This window comes from Paramacrobiotus metropolitanus, unplaced genomic scaffold, assembly GCF_019649055.1.
Source record: "Paramacrobiotus metropolitanus isolate TYO unplaced genomic scaffold, Prichtersi_v1.0 Parri_scaffold0000004, whole genome shotgun sequence".
Classification (NCBI taxonomy): domain Eukaryota; kingdom Metazoa; phylum Tardigrada; class Eutardigrada; order Parachela; family Macrobiotidae; genus Paramacrobiotus; species Paramacrobiotus metropolitanus.
In genome coordinates, this window is record NW_026570224.1 from 3,633,544 (window position 1) to 3,660,413 (window position 26,870).

Here is a 26,870-nt window from a genome sequence, read left to right on the forward strand (position 1 = left end):
CTAATTATTCTTATAATCTTATTGTTTTCGTATATTGCTTGTGGAAGTGTGGCGCATGGCGGCGAAAAGACACGCCCTCCCGAGATCAGCACCGCCGACGACCAATTCAAGTGAAATGTTTTCCGTGATTAGATCGCCAGTGGTTGCTGCTTACTGACCATAAGTACTTCTACTAACGCTGTGTGATAATGCCGCATTTTTTACAAAGCAGTTTACAATAATATCCACAACAAAAGAACGTGAATTACTTTCTGTCGTATTATAAACGATCGAGCTGCCATAACATTTTCCAAAGGAATTGAATCAGTACAAATGCAAAAGAATCGTCCAGTAGCAACAAATGCATTGGAATCGTCCAATAGCACTCAGCACGAAATTACGAAATTTACGTTACAAATCGTCCATGTTGCGTAGTGTTATGATAATTATGTTATGCGTAAGTAATTCACAGCTATTCTTTATGCAGCTCCGAAATCAACCAGTAAGTGTTCTGCATGCCCTTCCCCTGCAAAAGCAAAGAATACGAATTCCATGTTTCTTGCATGGGTTTCAGTTCTGAGGTAAATTAATTTTCAGATTGAGAAACTGGCATGATAGCTTTCAAAAGAAAGTTTTCGTACCTTGACTTCCAGCTGACCTCTGTATTCCGATTTGAAATTAAAGTAACGCTCCAAATATTCCCTTGCAGCACTGCTAATTTGAATTTTCAGCGCTGTAAACATATTGACCTATTATTGATACTTCACTATAAAAATTTGATTACCAACTGCACTTTTAGCGCTCACAGTAGGCCCAAATATCGAGTACTGAGCGACTGACCTTTGCCAAAGGAAGTCATTCTACTTGCAGTGTTGACCGTGTCTCCAAATCTAAAACAAAAGGAACATTGCACAAGTCCAGCAAGACAAAAATATTATGACAGACAAGCAGTAACGTGGCATCCGCGTTCCAACTATGGCTGCTGCACATCCGCCGGTATGACATCCAATTTTCAACTGTAGCGTACGTCCTGGATGGTGGGCGATAAGGAAGCTTTTTGCTTGCTTAATTAAGTCCAACGCTATTCTGGCTATTTGTCGAGCATGTTCTTGACCATTGCGATTGGGAACTCCACTGGCTATCTGCAGCCACAAATAATTCTAATCAGCTTATAATCACTATGACCTTTATTAACTTTTATAGCCTGCCCGGTTCGACCTCCTTATAAATCTTACATAATAACATTACCATGTAGGAATCTGCAATTGTCTCCACTTTGTAAACATCATAACGATCCAGTGTGTTATCGAACATCGAATACAAATCGTTCAGTAACTTGACAATCTGGAATGGCGAACTCCCGGTGGCGATTTCTCCGAAGTCAGCAATGGCCGTGAAAGCAATTGTCACACTATCAAATGTCTCCGGTTTGATGTCTCTTCCCTGTGTCATAGCCAGTGCAAGATGTCTAAAAGCAAAATAAAAACTGAAACATATATAAATAAAATATTTTGCACACAGCTTTCTTTATTCGGTCATCGCCCACTTATCTAGTAATTCGGTCGCAATGTACTGCATGCAAACTGCTAAGCACTTGATTAGACTGCGATGTAAACGATACATACTGGGGTAGAATTTGAAATAGCAGCTCTTCCGATTTTCGTTTCTCTTCCATCATGTTCGCCGTTGCTGCTCCAATGCGATCTTCCAGCTCCCGAGCATACACTTCCATTCGATGCATGAGGCTGTCGACGAAATTCTTGTTCCGCTCAAAACCGGGCACCGTCTTCAGGAACTGTTGTACGGCTTTGATGGTGGGACGCGACTCAGGCCTGTCTTCCCAGCACCGTTCAATCAGCATTGTCAGTGGAGCCGAGCATGTGTCGGGAATTTCCGGACGAAATGCCGTGGTTGTTGCACGCGTAAGTCTCGTTAAAATATCTAGAAGGGAACAGCGCGTTGCCTATTGTTGGTCAGCGATATTAAAAAAAATTCCGTTACAGCAGTATGTAGTCATAAAAGTTCCGTATTTAATAAATAACAGATTTTTAAAAATTGCAGTGTAGACGTAAAAATAGACAAGTTCGTTTGTAAGTCTCCCGAAAACCATATACATTATTTAATTGATATTTTGGTTGACATTTCACAATGCCCTTGACCTTTTGGAGAAAGTATCCCAAGTGCTAATTCTTTTTGGAATGGCGATATCCCGCAAAATATCTCCAGCAGTACGTATGCGTATGAATACAAATCGCTCTGCTTTGATCCCTGATAGATATGTGATATGGGACCTCTCAGCCGTTCTGGCGCATAACTAAGGAATCGGGATTGCACCACTTCTTCGTTATTCATATCCGGTATAAGCTGCGGCAGAATATCCAAGCGGTAATAAGCAATTTTCAAAACAAACCGACTATCAATTATGAGGCAGTAGGTATTTATGGAGGAATGATGGTCGACCGGAGAGTCATGCAGATACTGCAATCCCTGAAAAAAGTAATCACATAATTTTACAAAGTGTTAGTAAAATGTAATGGGTCATTTTAAAGCCGTATTCCAAATGTTAATTACAGCAGATGTGTCAGTTATCAACTTATCGTAACCGTTTTTAACAATTTTTTATGTATGATGCATAGCACATAGCTTAAGTTTTACCAGACTAAATGTGAAAAAAATTTTATGAACGAAAAATTCTTATAAATAAAACTGATTTTTGATTAAAAGATGGCTTTGCAAATGTCACTTACATTGGTCAAATCTGTCGTCACGGACTGTCGTAAAGCATCGTCAACACGTACGGTGGAGTTGTGCATTAGGCTAGCCAAATTTCCTCGTGAGCCATGTTCGTACAGCACGTGCATTAGTAAGTTTGGTGGCGCTTCCGGTGAAAAACCGTAAAAATGTGCGACATTCAAACTGCGAAGCATTTTCATCTGCATAAGAGCCCAAATGAAAAAGCCAGTTTTAAAAAAATTAGGCATGTCCCGGTTGCAGTTTGCAAACATACCTTTTTGATACAGTCTTCTTGCTGTCGTGAGGGAGAAAATCGGTGTGAGAGAACAACCTTTCTATCCCAGATTGTTCGATCTTTATAGCGGACCAAATGTGCGTCCGGTTTCTTTGGCTTCTTCTCAGTTTTGCCCAGCGCTTGGAGATGCAGTCCACTCACTGTGGTATTAATCTGCACCACCTAGCATACTTGCATATTATTGTGAAAAATTAAACCAGCTATACTGAGTATACTCAAAAAGTAAAAATAATTTTAATGCATTCTGTAATGTACTTGTAATATTAATTTGATGATTGTAAATTGTAATGCATACGGTATTACGCAAGACATATGCAGAGTAATGTTCCAGTCTTATTACACCGCTAGTAAAGCGAAAAAAAAACTATACCGGGATTTTAATGCTCGCAGAGACAGCAGGGTTGTCGACAGGTTCATCCTTATTAAATTCCAAATCGCTTAGCGGTATGTACCACCGGGAATCTTCGTCTTCGTATTTGTGTCGATTGCGCCTGTAAGATGACCGCGAATTTTGGGCTGTTGTCAATCGAAAGATCTAGGTTAGGTTGTCAGAATTTCTTTTTTACCGAAAATATATATACGCGGCTGCCGCTATAATAATGATTGTAAGCGGAATCCCTAAATATATTCCAATCCTGCCTCTCAGTGCGGCGTCATTATCTATAACCAAACAATAATAACATTGTTTATTCTGTCAACCAGATGTTAAGTGCAGTTTTATATGCCGGTACAAGCGCAGTCTGTATTGTACACAGTGCAAAAGGTATTCCATCACAAGAATGCACCCTCAACATACAAAATGTAAAATGCCAATATCTGACGCTTCAATACTTTTTTTAAAAAATAATCTTACTTATTTCACAATCGCCATCTAAACCATCGAAACCACATGGAGGCACATTCTGAGGAGGGCTGTCACGATATGCCCACGAAATGGCTGTTCCGTTTACCGGAACCAGAGTTCCATTAGTTGTGTCGTACGTGAATACTACCTAATAATAACGACCATAAGCAACAAGCATTACAGTTACTGTATTGATACACTAAGTTGTATGCAGAATAGGGTAATTCTACTTTCGTTGGAACTTGGAAGTCGTGGTAGCAGATTCACAAATTAAATTTTATTCATTCCCATATGGAATAAATTTTTTATATACGCATACGAAAATTGTTGATGTGTAAAAAACCTTGGAAGCGGTTTATTTGCCAGGCATGGTAGTTAATGATTTATTTTACACTTACATTATCGTTTTACCGCAGCACAATGAAAATAATGTACGAAAATACATTTTACCCGAAATGTGGACGAATTCGGCTCCATCGAAAGTATAACGTACGAGTATTCCGTTCTGTCTCCTTTGTCAAACTGGAAGTCCCCTGCCACTGACGACACATTGCGTGGGAGGAACGCTCTATGCATGACCTTTTTCGCCGATTCAAAATCGGCCAAACCGTCTGCCAATGTCTCATTCACTATCTAAGCAGGTAAGAAGTCGTCAGAAAAAATACATCAACAAGCAGCACTATTAAAAAATAAGTAATGCATAACAGCAGTGTGCATTTAATTGTTGTCAGCGTATTATTAGCATTTTCTGAAGCTCAGCTGTACCTCTATCAGAAGGCGAATAAGTGTATGCTGGAGTGCAGTAAACGATGAAACCTGTGATAGACCAATGGTTTATCGTTAGTACCTTAAAAAATCAATACCGTATATGTGAATGTGATTGTGGAACACTATATCTAAGATTGATTTTCAATAATAGTTAATTTATTGGCTTACGTACTCGTTCTTCTGGTTCGTAAGTGTAATTGTAGTGTTTATAAGCATTATATTTAATTTCCATTTCAAATGCCGCATAGTCCGGTCCTCTCATGGGCTTGCTGCTGATGTAAAATAGCGATTTGAACGCGTTTCTAGCATCCTAAAATTAAATGTAGTTATTTATTAGAAAGAGAACGTAAGATTGTGCATAGACACGTTGTAAACAACACTAAGCATACTTCGTAGCTATCAAACTTGCTTAGATGCAATGTTTGAACAGATTTTGATGTTACGAACCTCATCATCTGCATCATGAAACTGCCAGCGATAAAATCCATGTAAAGGATGCTCCATTGGATTTAAAGAAATATAAACCTAAAACGACATTGTTGTGAAATTGCTAAATAAAATTATTAAATCCTGTAGCTTTTAGAGATAATACAGGCAGACTTCTTGGTTTCCAAAATAAAAGGTCACTTACGAATTCTCCTTTGGTAAATCCAATCCGGTGCGCAGCGACCTAAAATAGTGTGATCGTGTTGTAATTGCTTATAAATTTGACGTATTTTAAAACTTTGTGAACAATTGTATATTTTAATTTAACCATAGAAGTGCCGTGGATCTGTGACGTTAATTATCTGGAAAATGTGATTTTAAAAGAAAGTTCTGCTTTGTGTACAGATACACACACATGTATACAATAATTGTAGATGTATATGAATCAGAACATTTACCAACAAAGATCGAGTTTGATTTCCATGGGTTAAAAGGACAAATACTGCAAACATTTCAAAATATACGTGGTTCTCATTCACGTCATAGCATTGCAGTATATTAGATTTTTGACCACTTACTACGACTGACTTTTGCCAGCCTGTGCAACTCAGATACGAAATCCACAGGTTCCAGAGAATTAAATTCATTAAGGAAGACATTCATCCGTGGTCCATTTTTAATTGTTGTTTCAGCCGCCATGCATGCCAGTGCAAAGAAGTTGCCCAGGTTGGGATTCTTATCGCATAGTAAAGCTATATCCCGCCATTCAAAGAGATCGAGAAACAGCATCAGCGCTTGAATGATATCCGGTGTGCGATAGGGTTGCAATCGGAGCAGAGTAGGAAATCGTTTCTTATCGCTTAAACCCATATCCGATCCACCACTTCATGAATTAAATAAAATATCACTTATACAGGTAAAATTGAAATAATCCGATTCGATAGCCTTCAAACATGAGCGTACCTAGAAATGGCGGGACTGTCCAGTTCTACGTAGAAAATGCGTATAATGCAACACTGGTTTAACTGCTACTCGTAGTGATTAAATTTTGATCATGATATAAGGCAACTTTTCGGGAAATTATACCAGCATAATGCCGCTTACCTCTTGCAAAATCGCCAATATTTTTTAGGGCGCCGCTGCATGCTGTGAGAATGGATTTGTGTCACAAGTTCGTGTGCGGAGTTAAATAAATATACAATCATTCTAGAAGTTGAATGATTTTAAAATGTTTTCATGTGTTTCAAGTAAATGTGCGTACTCACTCTTTGGATCGATGTGATATTGTCGGCATATTCAATCCAATATCTTATGAAAATAATGATATGTACTGACTATGCTCCATAATTTAGGTCTGCTGCATTACAAAATTTATTGTTTAAAAAGAATCGCTGCTGAATATTGTTTGTCGCGCATAAAGTATTAATGACATGCATACCTGTTAACGAAAATACTATCTGCGTACTATTCTTACCATCAGCGACAATTACTAATAAATTGGCCGGATCCAGTAGATAGCCGCGTCCAATTTCGTTCATAAAGACATAATTAGCCACCAGTTCCACAATGCGAGCCTCCAGTTCGGGACAAGTGCGCACTTCCGGAGGCGCTAATATCGCTTGGGTTATCGTGATATTGTCGTATTTCCCTTGCACTTCACTGACGGCCAGATCCGTGGGTGGACCAAGATAGTCGTAACTGTAGGGTAGCGATGTAAAGGACATCGCCATAATTAGCGTAATATTCCAAGCGGCGCATTTGAAAATATTGGCAAAAACAAGCGTAATTACTATTCTGGTAAACATATTCGTATTAATAAAAGACATCCTAGAAGAATTAGAGCTTTTAATGGAAGACACCGTCAGGATAAAATTTTGAAACCATTTAGTTACTGGTGCTACTTGAGTCGATTGCACAGTTATTGGCGGTTTTACGAAAGAAAAGTTTCAGACAGTAATCAATTATTTTTGCATTGTTCTATAATCTGAGCAGTTGCAGCGACCAATCTAACCGCACCCTTCCGAATTTTAATGTTGTTTGACAAGCGTTTTACCTTGCCATCTGAATATTAGCTGCTCACAGTCAGCACAGATTTGTCAGTAAACATGCGTAAGTTCAAAACAGTAATCAAGATGACAGGTACATTTGCGTTCAGGATCGAAAAACCTTTCAGTTCTTTATGCATTTAATTGCGCAACTAAACGCAGTTCAAGAATAATGCTGTACCAAATGATAAAAGCAGTGGCTATGAAGATAAAAAAGTAATCAACTGTACATTCATTTAAATGGCTTAAGGATAATAAGGTGTGCAAAAATACAAACAAACGGGCGCAGAAATTTTGATCCGGTCGACTTGGTGAAAAAGGCTGCTGGGTTGCTCGGGAGATGGCCAATGGTGTCGGTGGAGAATCGAGGTTGTCATCGACGGATACCGGAACACCTGCTGTATATATCGCGGCAAAGCTTTCGTAATGTGTTCGACATAGTGGACAAGTCCTATAACACCAATAACAAAATTTCAAATCGTCACTACACCCTCAGTTGAAATGCCTGGTATTTTTCTAACTTTACCACTTCTTTTTAACGAACCAATCAACTGGCACATAGTTTTCTAATATCTCGTTAATAGGTACTAATGTTACTTTCTTAATTAGTTATTATTATTATATAAACATTAATCTAAATCTAACCATAAGCGCGACTGGCTTAGCAGTCGATAGCACCTGTGATTTTCCACCGATTTATTTTCTCCGGCGTATTCGTAGTGTTCTCTGCTGTCTAGTTGCCGTATTTCTCCTTGGAAATGATCCCATAACGCTATACAGTCATAGCAAAATTTGTGGAGGCATTGATTTAGCGAAACAGTTCGGACATGGGCTCCGTATTCCGTAAATGGTAGTCCATCCATAGTCCGGTCGGTTCCTCCTTTAGCGAATGGTTCAAAGCAAATGCAACATGTTTCGGTATATTCGTCCATATTCTGGAACTATCACATCCGTTTGTCATTTTACTTTATAATACATACATACATACATTTTTACATAATACATTGTGTTAGTTTTCAATATCAATGTTTGCAATACGGGAAATATTTTGCTGTTCCAAATTTCCCCGTGCGACTTTCAAAAGGACTATACAGCGTCACTGCCGAGTCAGGAACTGAACTCTGGACACCACGAAACCGTGCAAAGGGGCTGTCCCAAATTTAAGCCCGCTCCTCGCAGTCGTATACAATCAATCGTATCGCACCATTGACGGCGTTCGACAGTTGATTTTTGAAATAAAAAATTTTCCAACTTTTTAACTGGAAGTCGGGAAACCAGAATTGTTCTACAGTGAATTTGATTTGGTCTTTGTTACAGTGTTACTTATCATTTTGAATTACCCCTGCCTCTGAATCTGGTACATAGTATAAGTATCTGTAATCGTATTTTTGACTTTCACAGAGGAATCAGTTAGAGGGCTTTTAATTTGATGAATGGTGCTGCTTGATGGAGTCAATAGCAGACCATAAGTTTTTCGAGGAGAAACCCGCCGTTGTATCCGATCTGTGTCGGACGGATGACACGAAGGACAACAGCAGAAAAGGCTCGTTTGACCGTGAAATCGAAGACTTATTGCTGTACCTTAATGATCTGCGGCAATTTGTTTCCACCAGTTCATGTTCCGGGCGGGTTATTGTGTTTTCCCAGGTGTTTACTGGGTTTTAACCACGATTGAAGAATATGCTCATATATAAAGAAACGCGCAATGATGATCCTGAGTTAATGTTTTGTCTCTTTAGGGTGCGATAGGTAAGGGAGCGTGCCAATGGCATTTTGTTGCCCACAGCGAATATACGCCTACGCTCTTGGTAATTCCCGGTGTGCAGCAGTGTTGTATCTTTCTGAAAATTATCCGCATTAATTCATATGGTTTAGACAAGCTCCGTGGAATCCCTGACGAAGAACCCAGCGTTTTTCGAGAATGATGTTTTTCTCAAATTTGAACCATTTATTCTGCATGTGCGGTGCGAAACACTGGCGGATGCGCAGAAACTGGTAAGCGCCGAGCAGCGTTTTTAAAGATAAATTATACATAATCGTACAGAATGAATTCGAGATACGTTCTGTTTTACATTTTAACAGACTGTTCATAGTGCGTCTTTGCAGCATGCAATCTCGGTTCAGTCTGGCTTCCGCAACTCCGGAATTACCATTCGGAAAAAAGGGAAAGAGGGATTCGCAATGCACGTGGTAAGTTGACGATGGATTGTGTTTGTACTCTAATAATCAAATACTCTAATAATCACTTTTGTATCCAAAAGTTTAACTATAAATAGCTTTCAGAAATTCGAGAAAATTGCTGAAAAGCGAGAAATGCGAATTTTTTAAAAGTAGAAATATCGGGTTACTGTTGCAGGCAGTCAGATGTACCCATAATTTTGAAATGCCACTCGTTTTGAATGGAAAATTGGTTACAAATAGCGAGGTAACACAATAACAACGTGAAAACGCATGTGAAACCTATGCTTTTGAACTTTGTGATTTGCATTATTTTTTTGTAATGGCACAGAGCCTCATTAGCATTGGAGAACTTTTAGCTCGGAAGATGCAAAAGAATAACGACTTGATTGATCGGTAAGAAACACTGCAGTTTCTCCAGTTGTGAATACTGAGGTGTACCTATTTTTAGGTTTTTCCATTCATTAAAGAGCGCTTTTGAGATTTCAAAGCCAGATTCTGATCCGGCTACTATACAATTCTTCTAAAAAATGATCTGGAATACTAGCTATGTATCTGTAGTCTGTCAGTTGCGGTTGCTCGCAATCGAATTTTTCTCTCGGCTTGGACCAAGCAGACTTAGTCAGTTCCTTTCCAAAAATTATTAGCTTCGGTATGGATTGACAAGTTCATGTGTTTTCTTCGGCATTTGTATAGCTTTGATGTTTTGAATAAATATAAAAGAGATTGCCACAACGGCAAAGACAAGTTCCGTTTGGGCAGGACTGTTGCGATCTGTTTTTTTATAATATACAGTACAGTGGATATAAATAAACTAAATTTCTGTAATATACTTTTATGCATTTATGTAAAGAGCATTTCCCGGCAGTCTTATTATACGCGAAGCAAAAAGTGTATTGGTAGTTCCATACAATTGCATGACGATATTAAATAGTCCTAGAGTGTGTAGGCTGATTAAAATTGCAAAATCGATAAATTATGACAGTGCACTGGATCGATGGGTTATGATATCCATATATCAAGTAAATAAGTCAAAAGCATGACGGATTCTCTTTCTCGAGAATTTTCACTATAAAGAGTTGTTTTTAGTTATGAATGGTTTTGAACCAGTTCTACCATTAATAGCGTTTTTATTGTTTTGTGTAGTTTGGCTTGTAAATAGTTTTACCTTGTGTGGTTGGTCTTGACTGGCTCCTTGATCCCTGGACTGAACGGCTTGTCCGTTGCTGGAAAAAAGTTAGATTCGTTTGTCTGATTGTCGCAGCTTAGCGTTAACTGTTAAATTAGAATAGTATCCACAGGTGAACGATAAAATTCGATTTCTTACCTGGGGTTACTCTTCTGAATTAGCAGTACGTCGTGTACAGTTTTTGAAGGAATTGTTGAGACGAGATACTGTGCAACCATTGCTAGAACGAAGCGCTTTCAGCTGTGATGTGGACTGCTCATTTATTGTCCCTGTGTTGCTACATGGACTGGATGGAAGTGTATTTTGTATCACTCGTATTTACATTCCAATCGCTCTGAGCTGGCATTGCTAGTGGGGAAAGTTGCCAGGACATCAATAAGTCGATTTTGTGGATTATTGCATGCGTGATGCGGTTAGTACTATTGGACCCATTTACAGACGTATCTGTTTTGATAGTCCATGGAAAATCTGCCGCCGGTATTGTTGTGCTTGCTGCATCCAGTTCGCAACGATGGGAAAATGCATGTCGCAAGGTACTATGCGTAACAGTTATGTAGCGATTTTGACTGCCGTGGTGCCGTCATTGCTGGATTAAATACAAAATTACTCCAGTATATTGCGGGTAGAATGAAGCTTGCGTGTGCTGTCTGTTTTTTTTGAAAATGCACTAAATTCACCCATTTTTAAATACTTCATACTCTTAACTTTCGAACGAGTAAGCCGTAACTTACAGTAAAATGGAGTGACCCCGTACTCTGTAACACGTTCCAAACTTCCCATGTTCCCATACAAAATTAAACTGGTATACGAGTATAAAAATTGTACATAATTATGAGTAAAATTTTATGCGTTGATGGATGTCACTGCAGATAAACAAAAACCCACTACAGACCCCCTATAGTTTGCTAAATACAAATTAGCACTATACTCGTAGCTTTTATTAATTTGTGCATCTCTGAGTTTTATCTCTACAAATACGTTTTGAATAAATAAAAATCTCTGCCTCTTTTATATATATGGAACAGGCTAATAAAAAGGCGAACAGCTGCTGAGACTATTTTTGGAACCACATAACTCGCACTATTATAGTGAAACTATAGTGCAGTTATACCGAAAGCGTTCATGCCATGTAGACATCTGATTGTCAGTTGTTGACTGGCAGATTGAGGTATAATCGGCTCTGCAGTCATTTTGTAGATACCTTTTAGGTGTAGGCTGAGGTGGGATCGATGCCGCAGGTTACATTTGCGATTCCATTTCGTGCCTCTTTATCGAGCGTGTGAGTTCCGGCACCTCGCATTCCTGTGAACACTACCTACTTGATTAACATTCTATGCACATCAACTTTTGATCAAGAGCCTTCCCAGTGCACAGTTGCGCACATTAGCGTGGCCTTAACGAACATTTTGTCTGTGGATGTGAGAGCCCATTGACTTGTATGTCGATATTAATTTCGCTGTTGATCGGTGTGATACAGGTGGCTGGCGTACAATAACGGCCTCTATATATATGGACAACATACCGGATGGACGGAAAGCACCATCCCCGGAAAGCAGGCGTCGGGCTCGGTTATCCTTCGATGATGATGATGAAGACGATTACGATATTCAATCTGCACGCACAGGTTAGTTAGAGAGTTCAGCCGACTTGACGCCGGAATCGGATCATACGTCGATGGATTAGCCGCAGTGTGCTGTGTACCATTAAATAATCGCCCGACTGATTCTTCTTGCATTTCATTTGATCGATTTTTATTGCGATCTGCTGCTCTTTATTTTTCCTCTCCTGCCGAGCAGGGATCGTATTTTATCATCTTTCAGGAAATAGGTCAGCATTCAACAGCGACATGCAGCGGCCAAAGATGGTGTACTCCAGGGCGGAAGACGAAGAAGCTGGTTTTATGGAAACCAAGGTGAGGTGTTCCGTAAAAATGGCAACTAATTCGGTTTTTATTGCGCATTATATTTTGTAGCCTATCATCGCGCGAACATTAGCCAGGCAGTCAATTGATAAACATATCACTGAACAAGAAGTGGAAGCAATTGCTTTAGATGGACTTGGAGGGAGAGATGACGAAGAATCAAGGTAATAATTCAATTTAACCAGCGTCATGACGGATTACATAATAAGCAGTAGCTAGCCGTTACATTTTCATACGATTGTGCTTCATCAAGGTTGTTTCAGCTCGTGCGTATACTGCATTACACAGTCCAAATTTTTCTTGTGTTGATATTGAGTATTAAGCAGTATTCTGGTATTCCTTGTTTCGTAGTTGCATATCGTATAATTGCATTATAACATAAAATAATTATTGTGTTGCATTTCGTTCGCCGCTTTGCGTTGGCGAAATTATTCAACCATGGTTACAGATACCACAAAGACCGACCACGAGCGCCAAGAGTTCCCTTTCGAGGCAGCAGAGTAAGTATTTTTTATTCTGAGTGATCTTTTGAATAACTGCCCAACTGTAATAATTTTTAAAGGTTAGCACGGACGACCAGCATAGCGAAGAATTGCGTCGGCATTTCCAACGGCGCAGCTCCTTGCGTAAAGCACCGGAAGTCGCAGCTGGCAACTTGGACATGGGAACTGGATTGTCTTCGGTGGGTAGAAAGGCCGCCCATCTTTTCTTTAAAAAAGTATCGAGTGTGACCATCGTGCCGGTAACATTAACGAAGAATCGAGAGAATTAACGTTAATTGATACTGTCTTGTGAGTACGATGCTGCACGTGAAATCTAGATTTCTCATTTATCTGGATGCACCGAAAATCAGACTCTTGATTGAGATTATGAAACAATTTTGGTTTTTATATTTGAACAGGATCGCATTTCCTCTCCGAACCCGCCAGGGACAAATGAAAAAATTGATGCTTGGCTGGACGAGATGAAACGGAATCGGCCGCGTTCGGCTGCTGTTACAAAGATTCAGTATTCAAAGTATGCAGTTACAGTAGTACTTACTCGTACTTCAATTGCATATTGGCTGGGATATCGCTTTCATGGCTGTGTTTTGGGTTTAATAAAACAAAACTGTGAAGTCTTTATTAATGTTTGTCTGCATCGTAGCCCAATGCCGGACACGGAAACATTAATGCAGGGATGGCCGAGTGGTATGGAGCACATGTTGCGTTATCCAGAACAAACCATTTCCAATCTCGACTGTTCTCTGGAGGAATATATCGATATTATTTGTGGTACGTACGCAAATGTGGTATAACGTTTCACAGGTAGGAGTGCAGTCATTTCACAGTGTACAAGCCCTACTAACCCGGCTAACAGCAAGCGGTGACCTTTAACGGTGCAAATCGAACATAGAAAGCTTGCCTCAAGAAAGCAGTCTGTTGTAAGGTGTTATTGACCTTGGACATTTTGAAGTCAAGGATGAAAGCTATGGATAAATGCAGAATAAATTTCAAAGATGTTTTTGACGAAATTATAGCAAGTAGCAAGGTGGAATGCTGGTGGAATGATCTGTTCAGCTTATATTTAGATTTCAAGGACATTCCAAGGTGAGCATTCTTTATGGATTCTCAAGTTGACGCGTCCGAGTTTTTAAACTTTTTCCGGTGATAGTACAGCAGCCGGTTATTGCGCGCACATTTTGAGTTTAAATCGGTGAAATTCAATGTTTTGAGCACCAAAAGCAGTAACGTACACTATAGAACTGTTTACGAGTCCGCAGTGGTGTTTTTTCTCGCAAGAGGGGTGCAAACGAGTAGAAACTCAGCTTAATTAATGACCGGTATGGATTTCGCAGCGCTGGTGGGCATCCCGGTGTATGATGGCAACAGGATGGAATCGCTACACCATCTGTTCAGCTTATATTTAGATTTCAAGGACATTCCAAGGTGAGCATTCGTTATGGATTTTCAAGTTGCATATGGAGCAAAGTGTATCTGTTATTAGGTCTATGTGATAGTTACGACCGGCGGATCATATACATGCGAAAAGGCTTTATCGCCAGAAAATTGGCTCAGATCTATGGACTAATGGTCTTGCGCAAGCATACGGGATTCAGCTTGGTGTTGCAATTTGTACATGTTATCGATTTTTTACTCAGTGAGCACGGCAGTGAGCACGCTGAGCAGAACGCATGCGGCGCATTAAAGGTTTGGTCCTGGGGGCGCCTGTACAGCAAGAAGATTTTTGTACTCGTAATGTCTAATTACATCCTCTTCAGTGCTGTGTGACTGGAGTAAATAGGAAAAAATAAAGCGCGAAACAATTCACAGAATTAGTCGAGCTGGATACGTGGCAAAATTGAAAAAAATCTCGATACTGTCTCAAAAAAAACTTTAAGAAATCCCTATTGTGTAGTTTATAAAGGACGTCTTAATTGAAATATGACAATGCCTGCCAGTTACGACCAACGAGGATAACGTTACACAATGGATCTTCCATAAAATTAATATGTTAAGGGGCGTGATCAGAAAACATAATATATGTATTTCGGTTTCCGTACATTTTTGCGTTAAAACTAAGAAACTGGTCACATTAACAGGTTACTGTAACTTAAGTTTAAATTTTAAAACAGAAAAATGAAAGTGCGTTGTTTGGGAAAATCCTCCATGCCGTATGCAACCGCACACGGGGATTAATTTCTGTGAAAGGTTTTCAGTGCCCCTGGGCACTAGTTGGCAATCAGCTTGAGAGCTTGCAAACGCTCAAAGTGGAAGTAAACATTCCGCGGGGCAGTTCACAGCAGCTGACTAATGCTGGCTTCTTATCACACATTATTTTTCAACTTTAAGGTCTAAGGAAGTTTATCGCTTCGTAGTGTCAAATAGTCAACCAGAATAACCTCTTACCAGAGTTGATATCGGATATATTCACAAGCAGTATCGGATGAATAGTGGACAGTTGTGTGAAGGTTGATTTGTGTTATCGTGATGCTCTACAACACCAATCAGCATACACTGATTGGGACTGTCAGGTTCTTGTCTAGAACCAGTAGACAGTTCTCTTGGACATCGTTGAACACGTGTTGGCAATGCTTTTATATCTTCCTTTTCAGCTGATATTTTCCTATCTACTGTGCATAGTGGTTATCGATGGATTCCGAATCACCGGGATTAATTTGACGGAGGAATTTCGTGGCCTTGACTTCCATGCGATTCTGCTGACGCTCAACTCCAGTGCCGTACTTTCGTGTGGTGGATATGGTGGAAATGCTACCTGGACGAATCCGTCCTTGGCTCAATTCTCTGAGGGATCTCGGCCTGTGGATCTGCGGACACGGGTGGATGGAAATGGGACACTTAAGCTGTCTTCCATAACCAGGGAGGATGGAGGTTAGTTCCGTCAATTCTCTCAGATTTGATACGGATGGTCGGGATGGATTTTACTTTATATATCTGTAGTATATATATCTGTTTAATATTACAAATGTATTAATTTTGTTTGTACGTTATCTTTGGCTCATTTATTTCTCCGGGTTTCCGAAATAATCATTAAATTTTTTGGCACTGATTTGGCTAAATACAAACTACAAATTGAGGACGTTTAAGTACTGTTAGCTTGTTAAAATGTTATTATTTAATGTTATACTCATTAGTCAGTATACTGTACATTTTCAGATATTTTGACATTGTCGTTATTTTAAAGCCGACACTTTAACTGCGGAATGCGGTAACGTGGGGTAAAACAATTGTCGAGTTGGAATAGCTGATCTTCGTACAAAATAAATTTTTTTACACAATTGAGCTCGTCTTGCAGTGTATTGAGTTTTTGTAATTCAGTGGCAAGCAGTGAGTTATCTGATCGGATTTAATTAACAATAAATAGTGCAAAAATTTTATTGTTGAATAATAGCACTGCTTATTTACCTGTCATTGTGGACAGTAACTTTCCGAGGGAATAGATTTTATTCGTTCTCGACTTTATGTCAGTGATGTTTGATGTAAATAGAGTAGAAGTACTGTAGATGGCGCAGCTGAACTAATTTTTATTCTCTTTAGGCTTTTACTGGTGCAGTCGCGCTGACAACACTACCGCCTCTTCCGTCTGGCACGTAATGATCGACCCATGGTTCCGTCACAATGTGGAAATGGAAAGCATCACCTACGGATGGTTCGCGGGACTGGGCACGCTTTTGATCGGTATCACTGTGGGCATGATGAAGGTCGTGGTGCGCCTGTGTTGTCCGCAGTGTCACGCACGGGACAGTGCCGCTGCCCGTGTCCAGCAGGTCCGGCAGCTGATTGTCAATCTTGAAGAATATCGACATGACCAAGCCACGCGCATGCGCGATAACTACAACTCCCAGGTGAACAAACTGAAAGAAAGCTGTGCTCAGCAGATGGAAAGTCTTCGCGATCACTACGGGACCAAAATAGCACGTTTCCGCAACTATCGCCTCCCGCTGGGCAACTTCCGCGAACAGTACTGGCAGCAGTGCAGCCGGATACGCGATTACAGTTCGGTACAGATGGAACGACTGCAGGACAACTACGCCAAGAATCTGGGACGATTACGCACGTACAGTGTGGTGCAGTTGGAACGCTTTCGTGAGCAGTACAAAATCCAACACAAGCATATGGTGAAAATTCTGGAAGCCATGAATTTTAACATGGAAACATGTCGCAGCGGGGAGATGACGCCGGGGGATTCTATGGCTTTGAATATAGAACTGAGTCTGGCCAATATGCCCATGGAGTCGTCGGTGGGACGGGGTCGGTCGGCTTCGTCGGACAGTATAACCATTGAGCAGGGTGAGACGGAGTTTATTGTACAAGTTGGTATGGAAGTGCCCTTACGCTTCGAAATGCAGTCGTCCTCCCTGATGGATGCTTCCAGTCTGAATTATGCTACTCCGCCGACGGGGAGCTTCTTTGATCAAGAGGAAGGTGCACCACCGGTGTTGAGTGAGAATAAAGTATTAGAAGGGACGGAAAATAGTGCAGAAGGGCTCGAAACTGGATTGGGTCAAGGAAATGAAAATGGAAGTGGTGATAAAGCGCTGACATATTTTGAATCGCCTGTCTAAACTATTTTTCTTTTTTTTTGTTCTTATTCGGTTTTACTGGTGTGAACTCTGAATTGACGTTTCAAACAGTTTGGCATCTCTCTGAAATTTTACTCAGAAATTATGTAGTAGGTAGTTTTATTCAGATTACTTTGTGAAAATGTTTTCGCGTAGTAAGAAAAAGATCAATAATACGTCCGGCCTCATAGTCTGGGGATCTTGCTAACCAAAAACTTTGGAAAAAAAACTGACACCACCATCAAATTGGCCATGGTCCAGAGCTAGGTCACATATATTTGATTTTAATTCGTTCGACTAGAGTCGTGCCGGCATGATGCCGCAACGTTTTGTTTGCGAACGTGAACTTTATAACGCATTTAAAAAAGATCGATCATACGTGCGGCCTCCCCACAGTCCGGAGATCTCTAACCAAATACCTTTTAAAAATCTGACCATGACACCGCCGGCAGAGCGGCCGTGCCCGGGCCGTGGTCCAGACTCCAGAACTGCTTCACATGGCTTTTGGTATTTAATACTACGATCGAATCGTCGCGCTCTAGATCGTTTTTCATCAAAGGTTTTGAATAATCGCGTACAAGTATAAAATAATATAAGCTGAACTTGAGGGGGTGAACCGGTACTGTGGTACTGTACATATTGTACATGGACCAAATTCGTGTACGCGTTTTAATTGGTGGTTATCAACAACTTGCGTAGTTAAGATTTATTACTCATTTGAAAACCCAAATTAACAAACTAAAAAAATTATAAATTTTATTTTATAAATTTGTGGATATAAAATGAAAAAAAAAACTGAAGGACTAGAACCGTGTAACTTTATTGGCACCCAGGCCGAATTAATACTATAACAAAACAATCCCAACCGAATTTTTGTTGCCGTTTCTTTGCTCTCCAACCCCAACTACAACAGTACAGCAATAAAAAAAATCCCCACTTATTTTAAAGGATTTCAACAGATTTTGATGTTCAATTGAATTTATCTTGATTTATTTTTGCACCGGGATTTTTGTCTCCGATGTGCATTTTTTAGTTTGCGGCGTCTTTTGCCCTGCATCTCACGGCGCCTTTTGACAGGTTTTTCTGTCCGTGCTCGCTGTGATTTAGTCATTTTGCCACTATACCACCGGGGACAATACTAAAAGAGTGCTTTTTTGTCTCCCGAACGTGCAGAGTAGCGGGTTCTACACATACTTCGTATTAGTGATAATGATGAGTTTTCTTTGATACACTCGCAGATTTACAGCAAGCAAGTACTAAATTATTATCATTTTATCACTCGCTTATACCTTACGGTCCTTACCTAATTACGATTTACGAGTACGAATCCTTACTAAAATTGTAAACTAATAAGTAATTTTATTGTTTAACGTAGAAGTAGTTATATAACGTAGCAGTAGTTACTCTATAAAGCGAGAAAATAATTCAGAATAAGCAGCTCGTTATAGCTGGTAGAGTAAGTTGAAGCTTGGAGATTTCGTACCAGCTACTGTAGTACATTTTTTTTATTCTAACATACAGTAATTATATGATACGATATATATCATTTGCGGCAACTGAAGACAGACGTTCCTAACAGTCAGTTTGCGGTTATCGTGATTCGTGATCGCAGAATGGACAAAGATGTTAAACTGTGTCTTGCTGCAGTATTGATCTGCCACATGATTGTTTTGGTTTTATCCGCCATGAAATGCGAACCCGAATCCGTTGAGCACAAACACCACTCCGAACAGTCTCGTATTACGAAAAGCTTCTCGGAACACCACGTCGTCCCCGATGTCCTGGATTTCTCACCTGCATCGGTTCTCGATGTATGCTAACCGTATTCGGTCTTCAACCTTACACGAAATACGATGCCTAATGCTTGCCGATCTGACGTCGTGTTTGCGTACAGATCAAATATCGTCCCGGAGTGGCGGGAAACCTGGGTAATGAGCTGAAGGTCGACGATGTGAAGGAAGCCCCTGAAGTGGTATGGACGGCGGATGTGTCTAAATTCTACACGCTCATCGCCGTAGGTGAGGCAGTGGGGTATTGGTGGAAATGCACACCGAGGCTGGGATGTGCAGCACGATGATAGCGTGCTGTTATATCTGCAGATCCGGACGCGCCATCGCGTGCACAACCTTCTAATCGGGAGTATCAACATTGGCTCGTGGGGAATATCCCGGGAGGGAATGTCAAGGAGGGGAAGATCTTCACCGAATACAAACCTCCGCTGCCTCCGCATGGCTCCGGTAGGTGCACAACTTGTTTGATCAGTCAGAAAGCATGGTTGTTGAAGATTTTTGTGGTCTTAAACAGTGTACATTTCTTTTTTTATACTTCGGTAGCTAGTTCATTTACTGGGTTATTTAGGGGTTTTGTACTATGATACAATCCTTGTAATTCTTTTTGCTGCATTCACGTTGGTAAATTTGCGGTAGTCGCTTCTATAAACGTTGCTCTTAACTCTTAAGCAGTACAACCTGCGCTCAGAAACATCAGAGGCTGCTGATGGCAACCATCCAAAAAAAGTAGATGATCTAGCAGTTACTTTTGTATTTTTTTTACTTATTTTAAAATAAATATTATCAGCTGATTTGTAAATTTATAACTGTGCATAGTGTTCAAGTACCAGATGCATTTAAACTATTTTGAATTATCACATTTATATCTGCCGAAGTGCTGTCGTTATACTTTGTAGATTAAAGCCATTTGGAAGGTGCGAATTATGTGGTTGCGTAATCATAAGCGTGTGCGATCTCCAAAATTTTGTCCTTGTTAATAATTTATAGATCTCAAATTTTACTGGTGTGCAGTACAGTGTGTGTTGTGTGTATGTAACTAGTGTACTGTATGTTCGAATGTTTCGTAAAGGGCGGGAGTTACTTACTTATATGTGGGAAAATTATTCCCATGGCGTACACATATTTTGTCGTTTTTTTTCAGGATTGCACCGATATGTGTTCATGGTGTTCGAGCAACCCGATCGCATATCATTCGATCTGCCGCATATTAGCTCCTCTTCGTCGGCCAAAGGACCATCCCGAGCTAAATTCAGCACGAAACAGTTCGCACGACATTATCAGTTGGGTGCTGTGGTCGCAGCTAATTTCTTCCAGGTTCAAGCCTGATAGGACAAAGGTGTACCGTATGCTCAGGGAAATTCATTCGAATTGCCGAAGGCTTTCAAGAGGATCTTTTTAGTGCAGCTAGGTGATTTCTTTGTCATGTAGGTAGTGAAACACTGGCAACAGCTAGAATTAATTAAAAGTGTGGAAAGTTTTAATTTGGCTTGTGCATAGTTCTGAACTTCTTGGGTGAACAGTTAATCTCGTTGTAGGTGTGATAATCTTGCTGCATTTATTAAAAGCTACTGACTAATTTATGGCTATTGTTAGTTATCGCTACCAAAATGCATTTCGGCATTACAAAGGGTTCATTCAAAGGAAAGAGAAATATTGTTAAAAAAGATACAGCATTTGTCGGCCTACCTGCGCCGCAATATGTATACGTGGAATGGATTTGAATATGAATTTAATCAGAAAGAGCATTATTGCTTCTTGTCCGGAACACAGCTTACATATCGATTCGTTTTTGCATCGGGATAGCTGAATGCGTCAGCAACTCCTCTTTCACAAAATACTGAATAGAACGGGATATACACATCTCCAATGAATATTCTGTACAGGCGTCTTAAAAGCTAATTATTACAACGGTTGGAAAAATTAATCAGACCCAATTCTCTCTCACGGGAATGCGTGGGACAGATAATTCCGCATATAGAGGAAAGAACATGAGGGCGGCAATTTTTTCTCCCGTTCTCGCTCACCCGCCGCCAGATCAGGTTTCCTTGTCATCAATAGGCATCAATGCGTGCCATTTGGTGAACTCCTTCCCATATTCCCGCATGGTCAACGACCAGTGACGTAGTTCAGATTCTTCGGTGCTGCCGTAGCCCAGAATTACCTGTCCTAGCGCTGCCGAACCAAAAAGATTCTCTTTAGCGTAGACGGTCAGCTCCACGGTGGTATGTTTAATTTCATCCAGAGAGATGCCCAGCACGAAGGAAAAGGCTTCCTTGTAAATGGGATTTTTTGTACGTTTTACCAGCTTCGTCTGCTTCCGGTCCAGTTTGCGCTCATTTTGTATTACCTCGAGACGCACATAGGTGTCTGAAATGACAAATTTATTACCTTAAATTTTATGTGTTACGCTTTTATTAAATTTTTCTGGATAACGGAATCAATGCTTGTGCAAAACATATGCGTCGCGGCGTCTGTGCAGCAATTTTCTACAGACTGGATATTCTAGACTATAGACAGTGCAGATACATATTACATGGTCTTTGATAATTTCAGACAACATGAGTGAATGTCTCGTAAAATTTGCACAGTGCCGCCTGTACATATGTATTGCAAAGAAATTATGCATAGAAGTATGAATAATGAGCAATTTTATCGCTTACCGGGTGGTCCGATTAGTGAACTGCGCAGTAAATCTTGAGCTTTGATGACCAGCACGGTAAGTTTTTTGGTCTGTTTACTAAATCTGGTACGGATCTGCAGATAACCACTTTCCTGAAATGAAAATGCATATAATCACTATTTCGAATCAAAAACACAGAGCAGCAGCCACTAATTCCATTTTGCAATCAAGCTTCGGTTCGTGGCGTTTATTTATAATGTGCCGTCAAAAATTCCTATTTTTCTATGCTCACGTCAGATAGGTTTCTGCACCAGAAGTAAATGTAAGACAGGTCACTGTAATAGTATCACTGATTTTCATCGCATGTTCGAAATTTAATTGCGTCTCACACTACAGAATATAGTGAATTGCCATCCTCACGGTTTTCACAAATACGTAAGATTTATTGCGTATTTTGTTTTGTGGATAAGTCCTACTCGATAATTAGCAGGTTGCTTATCAAATATAGAGAAGTATACAAAGCAAACTGCTATCGTCTACTCTACGTTTTGAATGGGCAATAACCACTTGCCTGCATGGGATTTTGGCACTTTTTGCGTAAGTCTTTCCACATGCGGTTATCCACATCGGGGTCAAGCCGGAGTAGCGGAAGCAGCACTTCCCCCAGATCGTCGTTCTTTAATGTTTTCTGATTCTGTACACTAATACGTAGTAAATGATGCTCCAGCGTCTCCCAGTCCATATCCATAAATTCAAACTCCTCATTATACACGGGATTTTTTGTTCCCTTTTGTATTTTTCCCGATTGCTTTTGCTGCTTTCCCGGTAACAAACACACCGTCACAAACGAATTAACCTGAGCATCGTTTTTTATTTTCCCCCCAATATTTTCCCCACGAATCACCGTCACCCGGAGTCCCGGCCAGTCGGCAAAATACCGTACGGAGAATTTTAGTTCGCCCATGTCGGCGATTAATTTGGCTTCTAGTTTATTAGCACTACGCGTACGCCGCGGTTTCTGCATGGCAATCTGCGAAATCGCCAACTGCGGCGCCAACGACAGACGCCGGAAATTCAGTATCTTCTCCTTGGATTCCCTGTACAGATCGCGTTCACACAGACTATATGTTGAGCGGGAGAGATTGTTGTCCTCCGACGAGAGATTCGACAGCGCTGACGACCGGCGCCTACTATACAAGCGGTCCCGTTGTGGCGGTTTCAGGCGCAGGGCATAATCCGGTGTGGCATTGTCCCAGTATTTGGGATCACACATACTGTTCAACGACGGCGACAATGTCAGATTGATATTCTCATCGATCTTCAGCGCATTATCCTGACTATCCTCATCCTCTTCCACGCTCTGCACGTTGATGGAGATGAAGGCCGGCGCATAGGAGGCCCGCCGTGACCTTTGGGTCATAAACTCCCCCGGGTGCTTCGGGGAGGGCGATTTGGAACTGGGGCTGGTGGCGCGGGAGTTGGGATATATGGGGGCCATGGGGGCGATGGTCAGGCGGCGTTTGTCGTTGACTTTGACCGGGTGGGTCACCACCGGGCTGGAGGGGGCGGATTTGTTCTGGCTGAGCAGGTTGTGCTCGGTGTTGAGACGAAGGAGTTTGCGGTTGGGCGATTTTGATGTGGATTTGCGCTGTAGACTCTCCCGGTCACTGCGGACTTCCGTGATGGTTTTGGGAATTTGGAAGCGCGGCATATTCTGGGGACTAGTGCCCAGGGGGCCGTCGGCCAATGATTGACTGCGATTTTTCGGGGTGGGCGACGGGGACGGTGATTGGTTGCGCGCCAGGACGACGACTTTCTTTTCTTTGACCATGGATTTGATGGATGCCCATCGTTTATTGATGGTGGACATTTCTTTACAGATACCTGGTAAAACATACAAAAGAATGAGATTAATTTATTTGTTTACTTGTGAAAGAAAGATGCGGACTCGAAGCCGTTTTAAATTAAACAGTGTTGTTGCCGGTATTGTTTCAAACGCAATCGAGATCAAACTAAATAAGAGTACGTACATGCTCGTATATCATAACAATTACCAAAGCGTTACTAAGTATTACATGTAGCCGGTGTAATTATGAGAAAATGATTTACAACGGATGCAATCAAATGAAGTCTCGCATTTCATGACGGCATCGTCACCGAATGCAAGCGTCATTATTATCTAAAATAATTATGACTATTTAGTGAGCATGCGTCGGTGATTAACCAAAATAATTCATTTAATAAGCAACTAGCGCATGCACACCAAATGACATGTGCCCAGAGCCCATGGCAGTTCTTATTCCCATATTCCTACCTATGAGACGATGTATATATTAAGCTAAACTGTTGCGTAAAATACGATAATGCATTTGTTTTAAAAGATATTGTTAGGTATGAATTTGTACGTAGTATAAATTTAAATTTTATTTTTTTAATTTGATAGCTTAAAAGGTTTGTTACGTGTAGCTATTAATAAATGCGTATGTTTATAATGTTTTAATAACTACGAAGGATTTGACTTACCTTTCGCTGCAGTATAATAATATCCTTGCACACCTGATTGCGGTGAAAATGTCGTCGTGGTTGTAACCTTTGACAGACAACACTTAAATACGACAGAAACTGGGCCTGTTGAGCGTCCCTAGAATACACGACAATTGTACGTCCTGTGAAAAACTTATCCGGGTAGGAAATAGAACAACCGGTAAAAAAACGTTGAGGACATCCGAACAAGTCAGAAGGCCGGTTCAGTCGAATGCATTCGGAAGCAGACGTTACGCAAGTGTTCCGAATGGATTATTAGCTGCCCTTTCGGCAATGGAACCGCACCACCTGTTCTCGCACGTACATACGTGTGAGATGAACCGGAAGCTTTCCAAGCTACAGGAAAAGATGATGGATGGATTACAGTGGCATAGTGCTGCTGGGTATAATATTAGCGTGTGTGTTCAGAGTGTTAGATGCCGGCAGCCGCTAGCTCGCAATGGCGAAACCTGCTGTGAATTAAGTACGTAGATACACCGCGCGCATCCCCCATTTTCAATGGGGAAGGTATAGATAGGGAACGGGGAAAAATGTGACAAATAAATAACCGCCCCGACCATACACGGATTGTGTTACATTTAAACAATCAATTTTTAAAGCAATGAATAAGGCCCCATTGATTGGCATCGGGGTGGGACAACACACGTTGGACTATTAATGCCACTTAGGACGTATGTACAATTGTGTGTGTCTGTATATGCTGCTTGTATGTATTAATGCCGCTTATAACCAACGTAATGGGTATCGCGCGCGTCGCCAACGGGAGAAATCCATAGATGAAAAATAAGCCTTAATTCAAAGCTTGCCAAAATTAATAAGCTTCCTTATGAGAGCGTTATTGTGGCTGACGCAGGACATCTTCTCGCTATAGTCAATCGCTTAGGCTCTGTTTTCCCCTTTTCTATACCAGCGGCTGTTCAAAGGATGGTAATAATATTACATATTCGACGCGCAAAAATAACGGCTATTTTCGCCAATTGCACGTGAGATTCCCCAAGGACATTCTCGGACTCAGTATATGGTGACCGCGATGCGTAAATTAATCAGCGGACTTAGTATCACATGCATCATGGATGATTCTGTACGAAAGCTGAAAATCAATGTATGAACTGCAAATTTATATGTAGGTCTCTAATTATTAGCAGTATTTCTACAAGTTCTACCATACGTATACATACGAGGAGGAGCTACCTTGGCCCGATCAAAGGCATATGCACGACCATTAACCGATCACTGTTTCCATGTGCGTGCAGCACGGCTAACCGCCCCGCGGTGGCAGATTGCAAGCACCAGCGCGTAAACGATTGCAAGCACCAGCGCGTAAACGTCAGTTTTAAACATCCATTAAGAAATCCAACTTATCCAGTTAAAGCGAGCGTTCCTTTCTTCAGAGTCTCTAAAATAAATTTCATATGCGAAAAAGGTAGGCATAAGTTTTATTTTTACCAGGAGAACCAAGTGAGTTACAAACTCTTGGGTTTTCGTGAAATTCTTTCTTGGAACCGTGACCTGAAGTCCCGTGCTATGTCTACAAGAGATTCCACCACGCATAACTTTCTTGGTTTGAAATGGAAGGGATATGTGTGTAGAAGTTCAATTTTTCTTCACATTTTAAAATACTGGTTGAAAGTTTAAAAATAGGTAAAAAACAAATGAGTGGTTGGTCAACTGCTGTGGCAGCTGTGCTGTTTTAAGTGCTGACTTCCATGCGCTGCCACCGCTGGGTGGCTAGCCGTATTACACAACCACGTGACCCAGCATGCACATACACGGGCACAGTGATCGGTTTATGGTCGCGCATGTGCCTTTGATCGGGCCAAGGTAGCTCTTCCTCGTACGGAAAGAGAGCAACCGGCGTTAAGATGCAAAAATAACACTAAAGCTCATGATTAAAGTTTTCTTGATTATGAATTGCAAGTCAATGTATTTTACATTTTTCCCGCGAGAACGGGCGACGAGATTTATATCATGCAAGGATCGTATTAAAAATTTGCATGTTTAATTCAATGGAGAGACGGAAAATGCATTCATAATTTAAGAAATCTCGTGTACACACATAAATCCATACATTTATATGCAATTTTAATTTGTTATTATTAGATGTCATTTATACACAAGCATTAGATCGGAGCTTCCGGAAAAGTTATTGCTTGTAAACTGGAAAGCTATATCTAGCATTCCGTAGTAAAATACTTATTAATTATGAGATGCTACAATTTTACTAGCTGCTTTTGAAACAGTAATGCATCTGACGGTTTCACTGTAACCCGTATCACTATTCACTGTAACCCGTATCACTATTTAATTCCGTGCAGCACGGAAAACTCAGTGAAGCCGAAATAACGGTCTACAAACTCTTTGGCATTACTTAATCGCTGTCTGCCGACATTTACCGGGATGTAATTAGGTTGTGTTTTATGTGATGATTGTAGTAAACAAGTAGTATTCCATTACATACATATAAATGCGGAGGCGT

At 40.7% G+C, this 26,870-nt stretch overlaps 7 protein-coding genes and 1 long non-coding RNA gene across 16 annotated transcripts; 4 read left to right on the forward strand and 4 right to left on the reverse strand.

The window, feature by feature from the left end:
* Positions 1–369: 369 nt before the first annotated feature.
* Positions 370–5,756, reverse strand: LOC129602847 (atrial natriuretic peptide receptor 1-like). The gene is made up of 19 exons (XM_055502010.1): positions 5,624–5,756; positions 5,504–5,547; positions 5,251–5,289; positions 5,067–5,144; positions 4,792–4,929; positions 4,617–4,667; positions 4,302–4,484; positions 3,861–3,999; positions 3,574–3,667; positions 3,378–3,498; positions 2,987–3,169; positions 2,727–2,912; positions 2,139–2,466; positions 1,605–1,920; positions 1,228–1,447; positions 925–1,121; positions 820–869; positions 621–712; positions 370–505 (listed from the first exon to the last, which is right to left on the reverse strand). Exons 1-19 carry the CDS (start codon positions 5,742–5,744, stop codon positions 452–454), a joined length of 2,634 nt encoding a protein of 877 aa, XP_055357985.1. The 5' UTR covers positions 5,745–5,756; the 3' UTR covers positions 370–451.
* Positions 5,757–5,829: 73 nt separating this feature from the next.
* Positions 5,830–6,205, reverse strand: LOC129580726 (uncharacterized). The gene is made up of 3 exons (XR_008689384.1): positions 6,150–6,205; positions 6,009–6,033; positions 5,830–5,928 (listed from the first exon to the last, which is right to left on the reverse strand). It is a non-coding gene; the product is annotated as an uncharacterized LOC129580726 (long non-coding RNA).
* An 882-nt stretch (positions 6,206–7,087) lies between these two features.
* Positions 7,088–11,010, reverse strand: LOC129600465 (uncharacterized). The gene is made up of 4 exons (XM_055498992.1): positions 10,596–11,010; positions 10,437–10,494; positions 7,769–8,031; positions 7,088–7,541 (listed from the first exon to the last, which is right to left on the reverse strand). The coding sequence occupies exons 1-4, from the start codon at positions 10,673–10,675 to the stop codon at positions 7,223–7,225; spliced, it is 720 nt and encodes a 239-aa protein (XP_055354967.1). The 5' UTR covers positions 10,676–11,010; the 3' UTR covers positions 7,088–7,222.
* LOC129600469 (tRNA wybutosine-synthesizing protein 3 homolog) lies at positions 8,307–10,021 on the forward strand. Of its 2 annotated transcripts, none has more exons than XM_055499012.1 (7): positions 8,307–8,737; positions 8,830–8,898; positions 8,966–9,085; positions 9,197–9,280; positions 9,447–9,515; positions 9,600–9,664; positions 9,739–10,021. In XM_055499012.1, exons 1-7 carry the CDS (start codon positions 8,537–8,539, stop codon positions 9,800–9,802), a joined length of 672 nt encoding a protein of 223 aa, XP_055354987.1. In that variant the 5' UTR covers positions 8,307–8,536; the 3' UTR covers positions 9,803–10,021. The 2 variants fall into 2 exon arrangements, with proteins under 2 accessions (XP_055354987.1, XP_055354980.1); XM_055499005.1 differs by having other exon boundaries at positions 9,720–10,018.
* On the forward strand, positions 10,790–14,685 carry LOC129600452 (uncharacterized). 4 transcript variants are annotated; one of them, XR_008692050.1, is made up of 11 exons: positions 10,790–10,990; positions 11,935–12,081; positions 12,278–12,369; positions 12,430–12,542; positions 12,827–12,878; positions 12,941–13,060; positions 13,280–13,395; positions 13,525–13,652; positions 13,796–13,967; positions 14,216–14,306; positions 14,365–14,685. XR_008692050.1 is itself a non-coding variant. In XM_055498974.1 (10 exons), the coding sequence occupies exons 1-10, from the start codon at positions 10,858–10,860 to the stop codon at positions 14,372–14,374; spliced, it is 1,002 nt and encodes a 333-aa protein (XP_055354949.1). In that variant the 5' UTR covers positions 10,792–10,857; the 3' UTR covers positions 14,375–14,685. The 4 variants fall into 4 exon arrangements, 1 of the variants encoding a protein (XP_055354949.1); XR_008692051.1 differs by having other exon boundaries at positions 10,792–10,990; positions 13,898–13,967; XR_008692053.1 differs by lacking the exon at positions 10,790–10,990 and adding an exon at positions 11,487–11,736.
* Positions 14,686–15,127: 442 nt separating this feature from the next.
* LOC129602521 (uncharacterized) lies at positions 15,128–17,631 on the forward strand. Its single transcript, XM_055501556.1, has 2 exons — positions 15,128–15,749; positions 16,416–17,631. The coding sequence occupies exons 1-2, from the start codon at positions 15,449–15,451 to the stop codon at positions 17,441–17,443; spliced, it is 1,329 nt and encodes a 442-aa protein (XP_055357531.1). The 5' UTR covers positions 15,128–15,448; the 3' UTR covers positions 17,444–17,631.
* Positions 17,632–18,347: 716 nt separating this feature from the next.
* Positions 18,348–20,663, forward strand: LOC129601701 (protein D2-like). 5 transcript variants are annotated; one of them, XM_055500578.1, is made up of 5 exons: positions 18,348–18,760; positions 19,088–19,251; positions 19,335–19,454; positions 19,540–19,677; positions 20,372–20,663. In XM_055500578.1, exons 2-5 carry the CDS (start codon positions 19,102–19,104, stop codon positions 20,627–20,629), a joined length of 666 nt encoding a protein of 221 aa, XP_055356553.1. In that variant the 5' UTR covers positions 18,348–18,760; positions 19,088–19,101; the 3' UTR covers positions 20,630–20,663. The 5 variants fall into 5 exon arrangements, with proteins under 5 accessions (XP_055356553.1, XP_055356560.1, XP_055356568.1 ...); XM_055500585.1 differs by having other exon boundaries at positions 18,348–18,689; XM_055500593.1 differs by lacking the exon at positions 18,348–18,760 and adding an exon at positions 18,764–18,781.
* Positions 20,664–20,810: 147 nt separating this feature from the next.
* LOC129601691 (synaptotagmin-9-like) lies at positions 20,811–24,772 on the reverse strand. Its single transcript, XM_055500558.1, has 4 exons — positions 24,374–24,772; positions 22,422–23,734; positions 21,891–22,002; positions 20,811–21,597 (listed from the first exon to the last, which is right to left on the reverse strand). Exons 2-4 carry the CDS (start codon positions 23,718–23,720, stop codon positions 21,266–21,268), a joined length of 1,743 nt encoding a protein of 580 aa, XP_055356533.1. The 5' UTR covers positions 23,721–23,734; positions 24,374–24,772; the 3' UTR covers positions 20,811–21,265.
* Positions 24,773–26,870: the final 2,098 nt, after the last annotated feature.

Bases quoted from the DNA above. Each gene is read 5' to 3' on its own strand.
- LOC129602521 (XM_055501556.1), top strand. From the start codon at position 15,449: ATGCTTTTATATCTTCCTTTTCAGCTGATATTTTCCTATCTACTGTGC. The intron at 15,750-16,415 runs GTTAGTTCCGTC...TATTCTCTTTAG, and splicing joins CATAACCAGGGAGGATGGAG to GCTTTTACTGGTGCAGTCGC.
- LOC129601691 (XM_055500558.1), bottom strand. From the start codon at position 23,720: ATGTCCACCATCAATAAACGATGGGCATCCATCAAATCCATGGTCAAA. The intron at 22,003-22,421 runs GCAAGTGGTTAT...TTTTCATTTCAG, and splicing joins AGTGCCAAAATCCCATGCAG to GAAAGTGGTTATCTGCAGAT. The intron at 21,598-21,890 runs GTAAGCGATAAA...TTGTCATTTCAG, and splicing joins TTCACTAATCGGACCACCCG to ACACCTATGTGCGTCTCGAG.
- LOC129600452 (XM_055498974.1), top strand. From the start codon at position 10,858: ATGCGTGATGCGGTTAGTACTATTGGACCCATTTACAGACGTATCTGT. The intron at 13,061-13,279 runs GTGGGTAGAAAG...ATATTTGAACAG, and splicing joins TGGGAACTGGATTGTCTTCG to GATCGCATTTCCTCTCCGAA. The intron at 13,653-14,215 runs GTACGTACGCAA...TGGATTTCGCAG, and splicing joins ATATATCGATATTATTTGTG to CGCTGGTGGGCATCCCGGTG.
- LOC129602847 (XM_055502010.1), bottom strand. From the start codon at position 5,744: ATGGCGGCTGAAACAACAATTAAAAATGGACCACGGATGAATGTCTTC. The intron at 3,170-3,377 runs GTATAGTTTTTT...CAAGTATGCTAG, and splicing joins CTGCGAGCATTAAAATCCCG to GTGGTGCAGATTAATACCAC. The intron at 1,921-2,138 runs GTCAAGGGCATT...GTTCCCTTCTAG, and splicing joins TGGGATACTTTCTCCAAAAG to ATATTTTAACGAGACTTACG.
- LOC129601701 (XM_055500569.1), top strand. From the start codon at position 19,054: ATGGACAAAGATGTTAAACTGTGTCTTGCTGCAGTATTGATCTGCCAC. The intron at 19,455-19,539 runs GTAGGTGAGGCA...TTATATCTGCAG, and splicing joins AATTCTACACGCTCATCGCC to ATCCGGACGCGCCATCGCGT. The intron at 19,678-20,371 runs GTAGGTGCACAA...GTTTTTTTTCAG, and splicing joins GCTGCCTCCGCATGGCTCCG to GATTGCACCGATATGTGTTC.
- LOC129600469 (XM_055499005.1), top strand. From the start codon at position 8,537: ATGGAGTCAATAGCAGACCATAAGTTTTTCGAGGAGAAACCCGCCGTT. The intron at 9,086-9,196 runs GTAAGCGCCGAG...GCGTCTTTGCAG, and splicing joins TGGCGGATGCGCAGAAACTG to CATGCAATCTCGGTTCAGTC. The intron at 9,665-9,719 runs GTAAGAAACACT...ACCTATTTTTAG, and splicing joins AATAACGACTTGATTGATCG to GTTTTTCCATTCATTAAAGA.
- LOC129600465 (XM_055498992.1), bottom strand. From the start codon at position 10,675: ATGGTTGCACAGTATCTCGTCTCAACAATTCCTTCAAAAACTGTACAC. The intron at 10,495-10,595 runs GTAAGAAATCGA...ACTTTTTTCCAG, and splicing joins ATTCAGAAGAGTAACCCCAG to CAACGGACAAGCCGTTCAGT. The intron at 7,542-7,768 runs GTGCTATCGACT...TTGGTGTTATAG, and splicing joins AAATCGGTGGAAAATCACAG to GACTTGTCCACTATGTCGAA.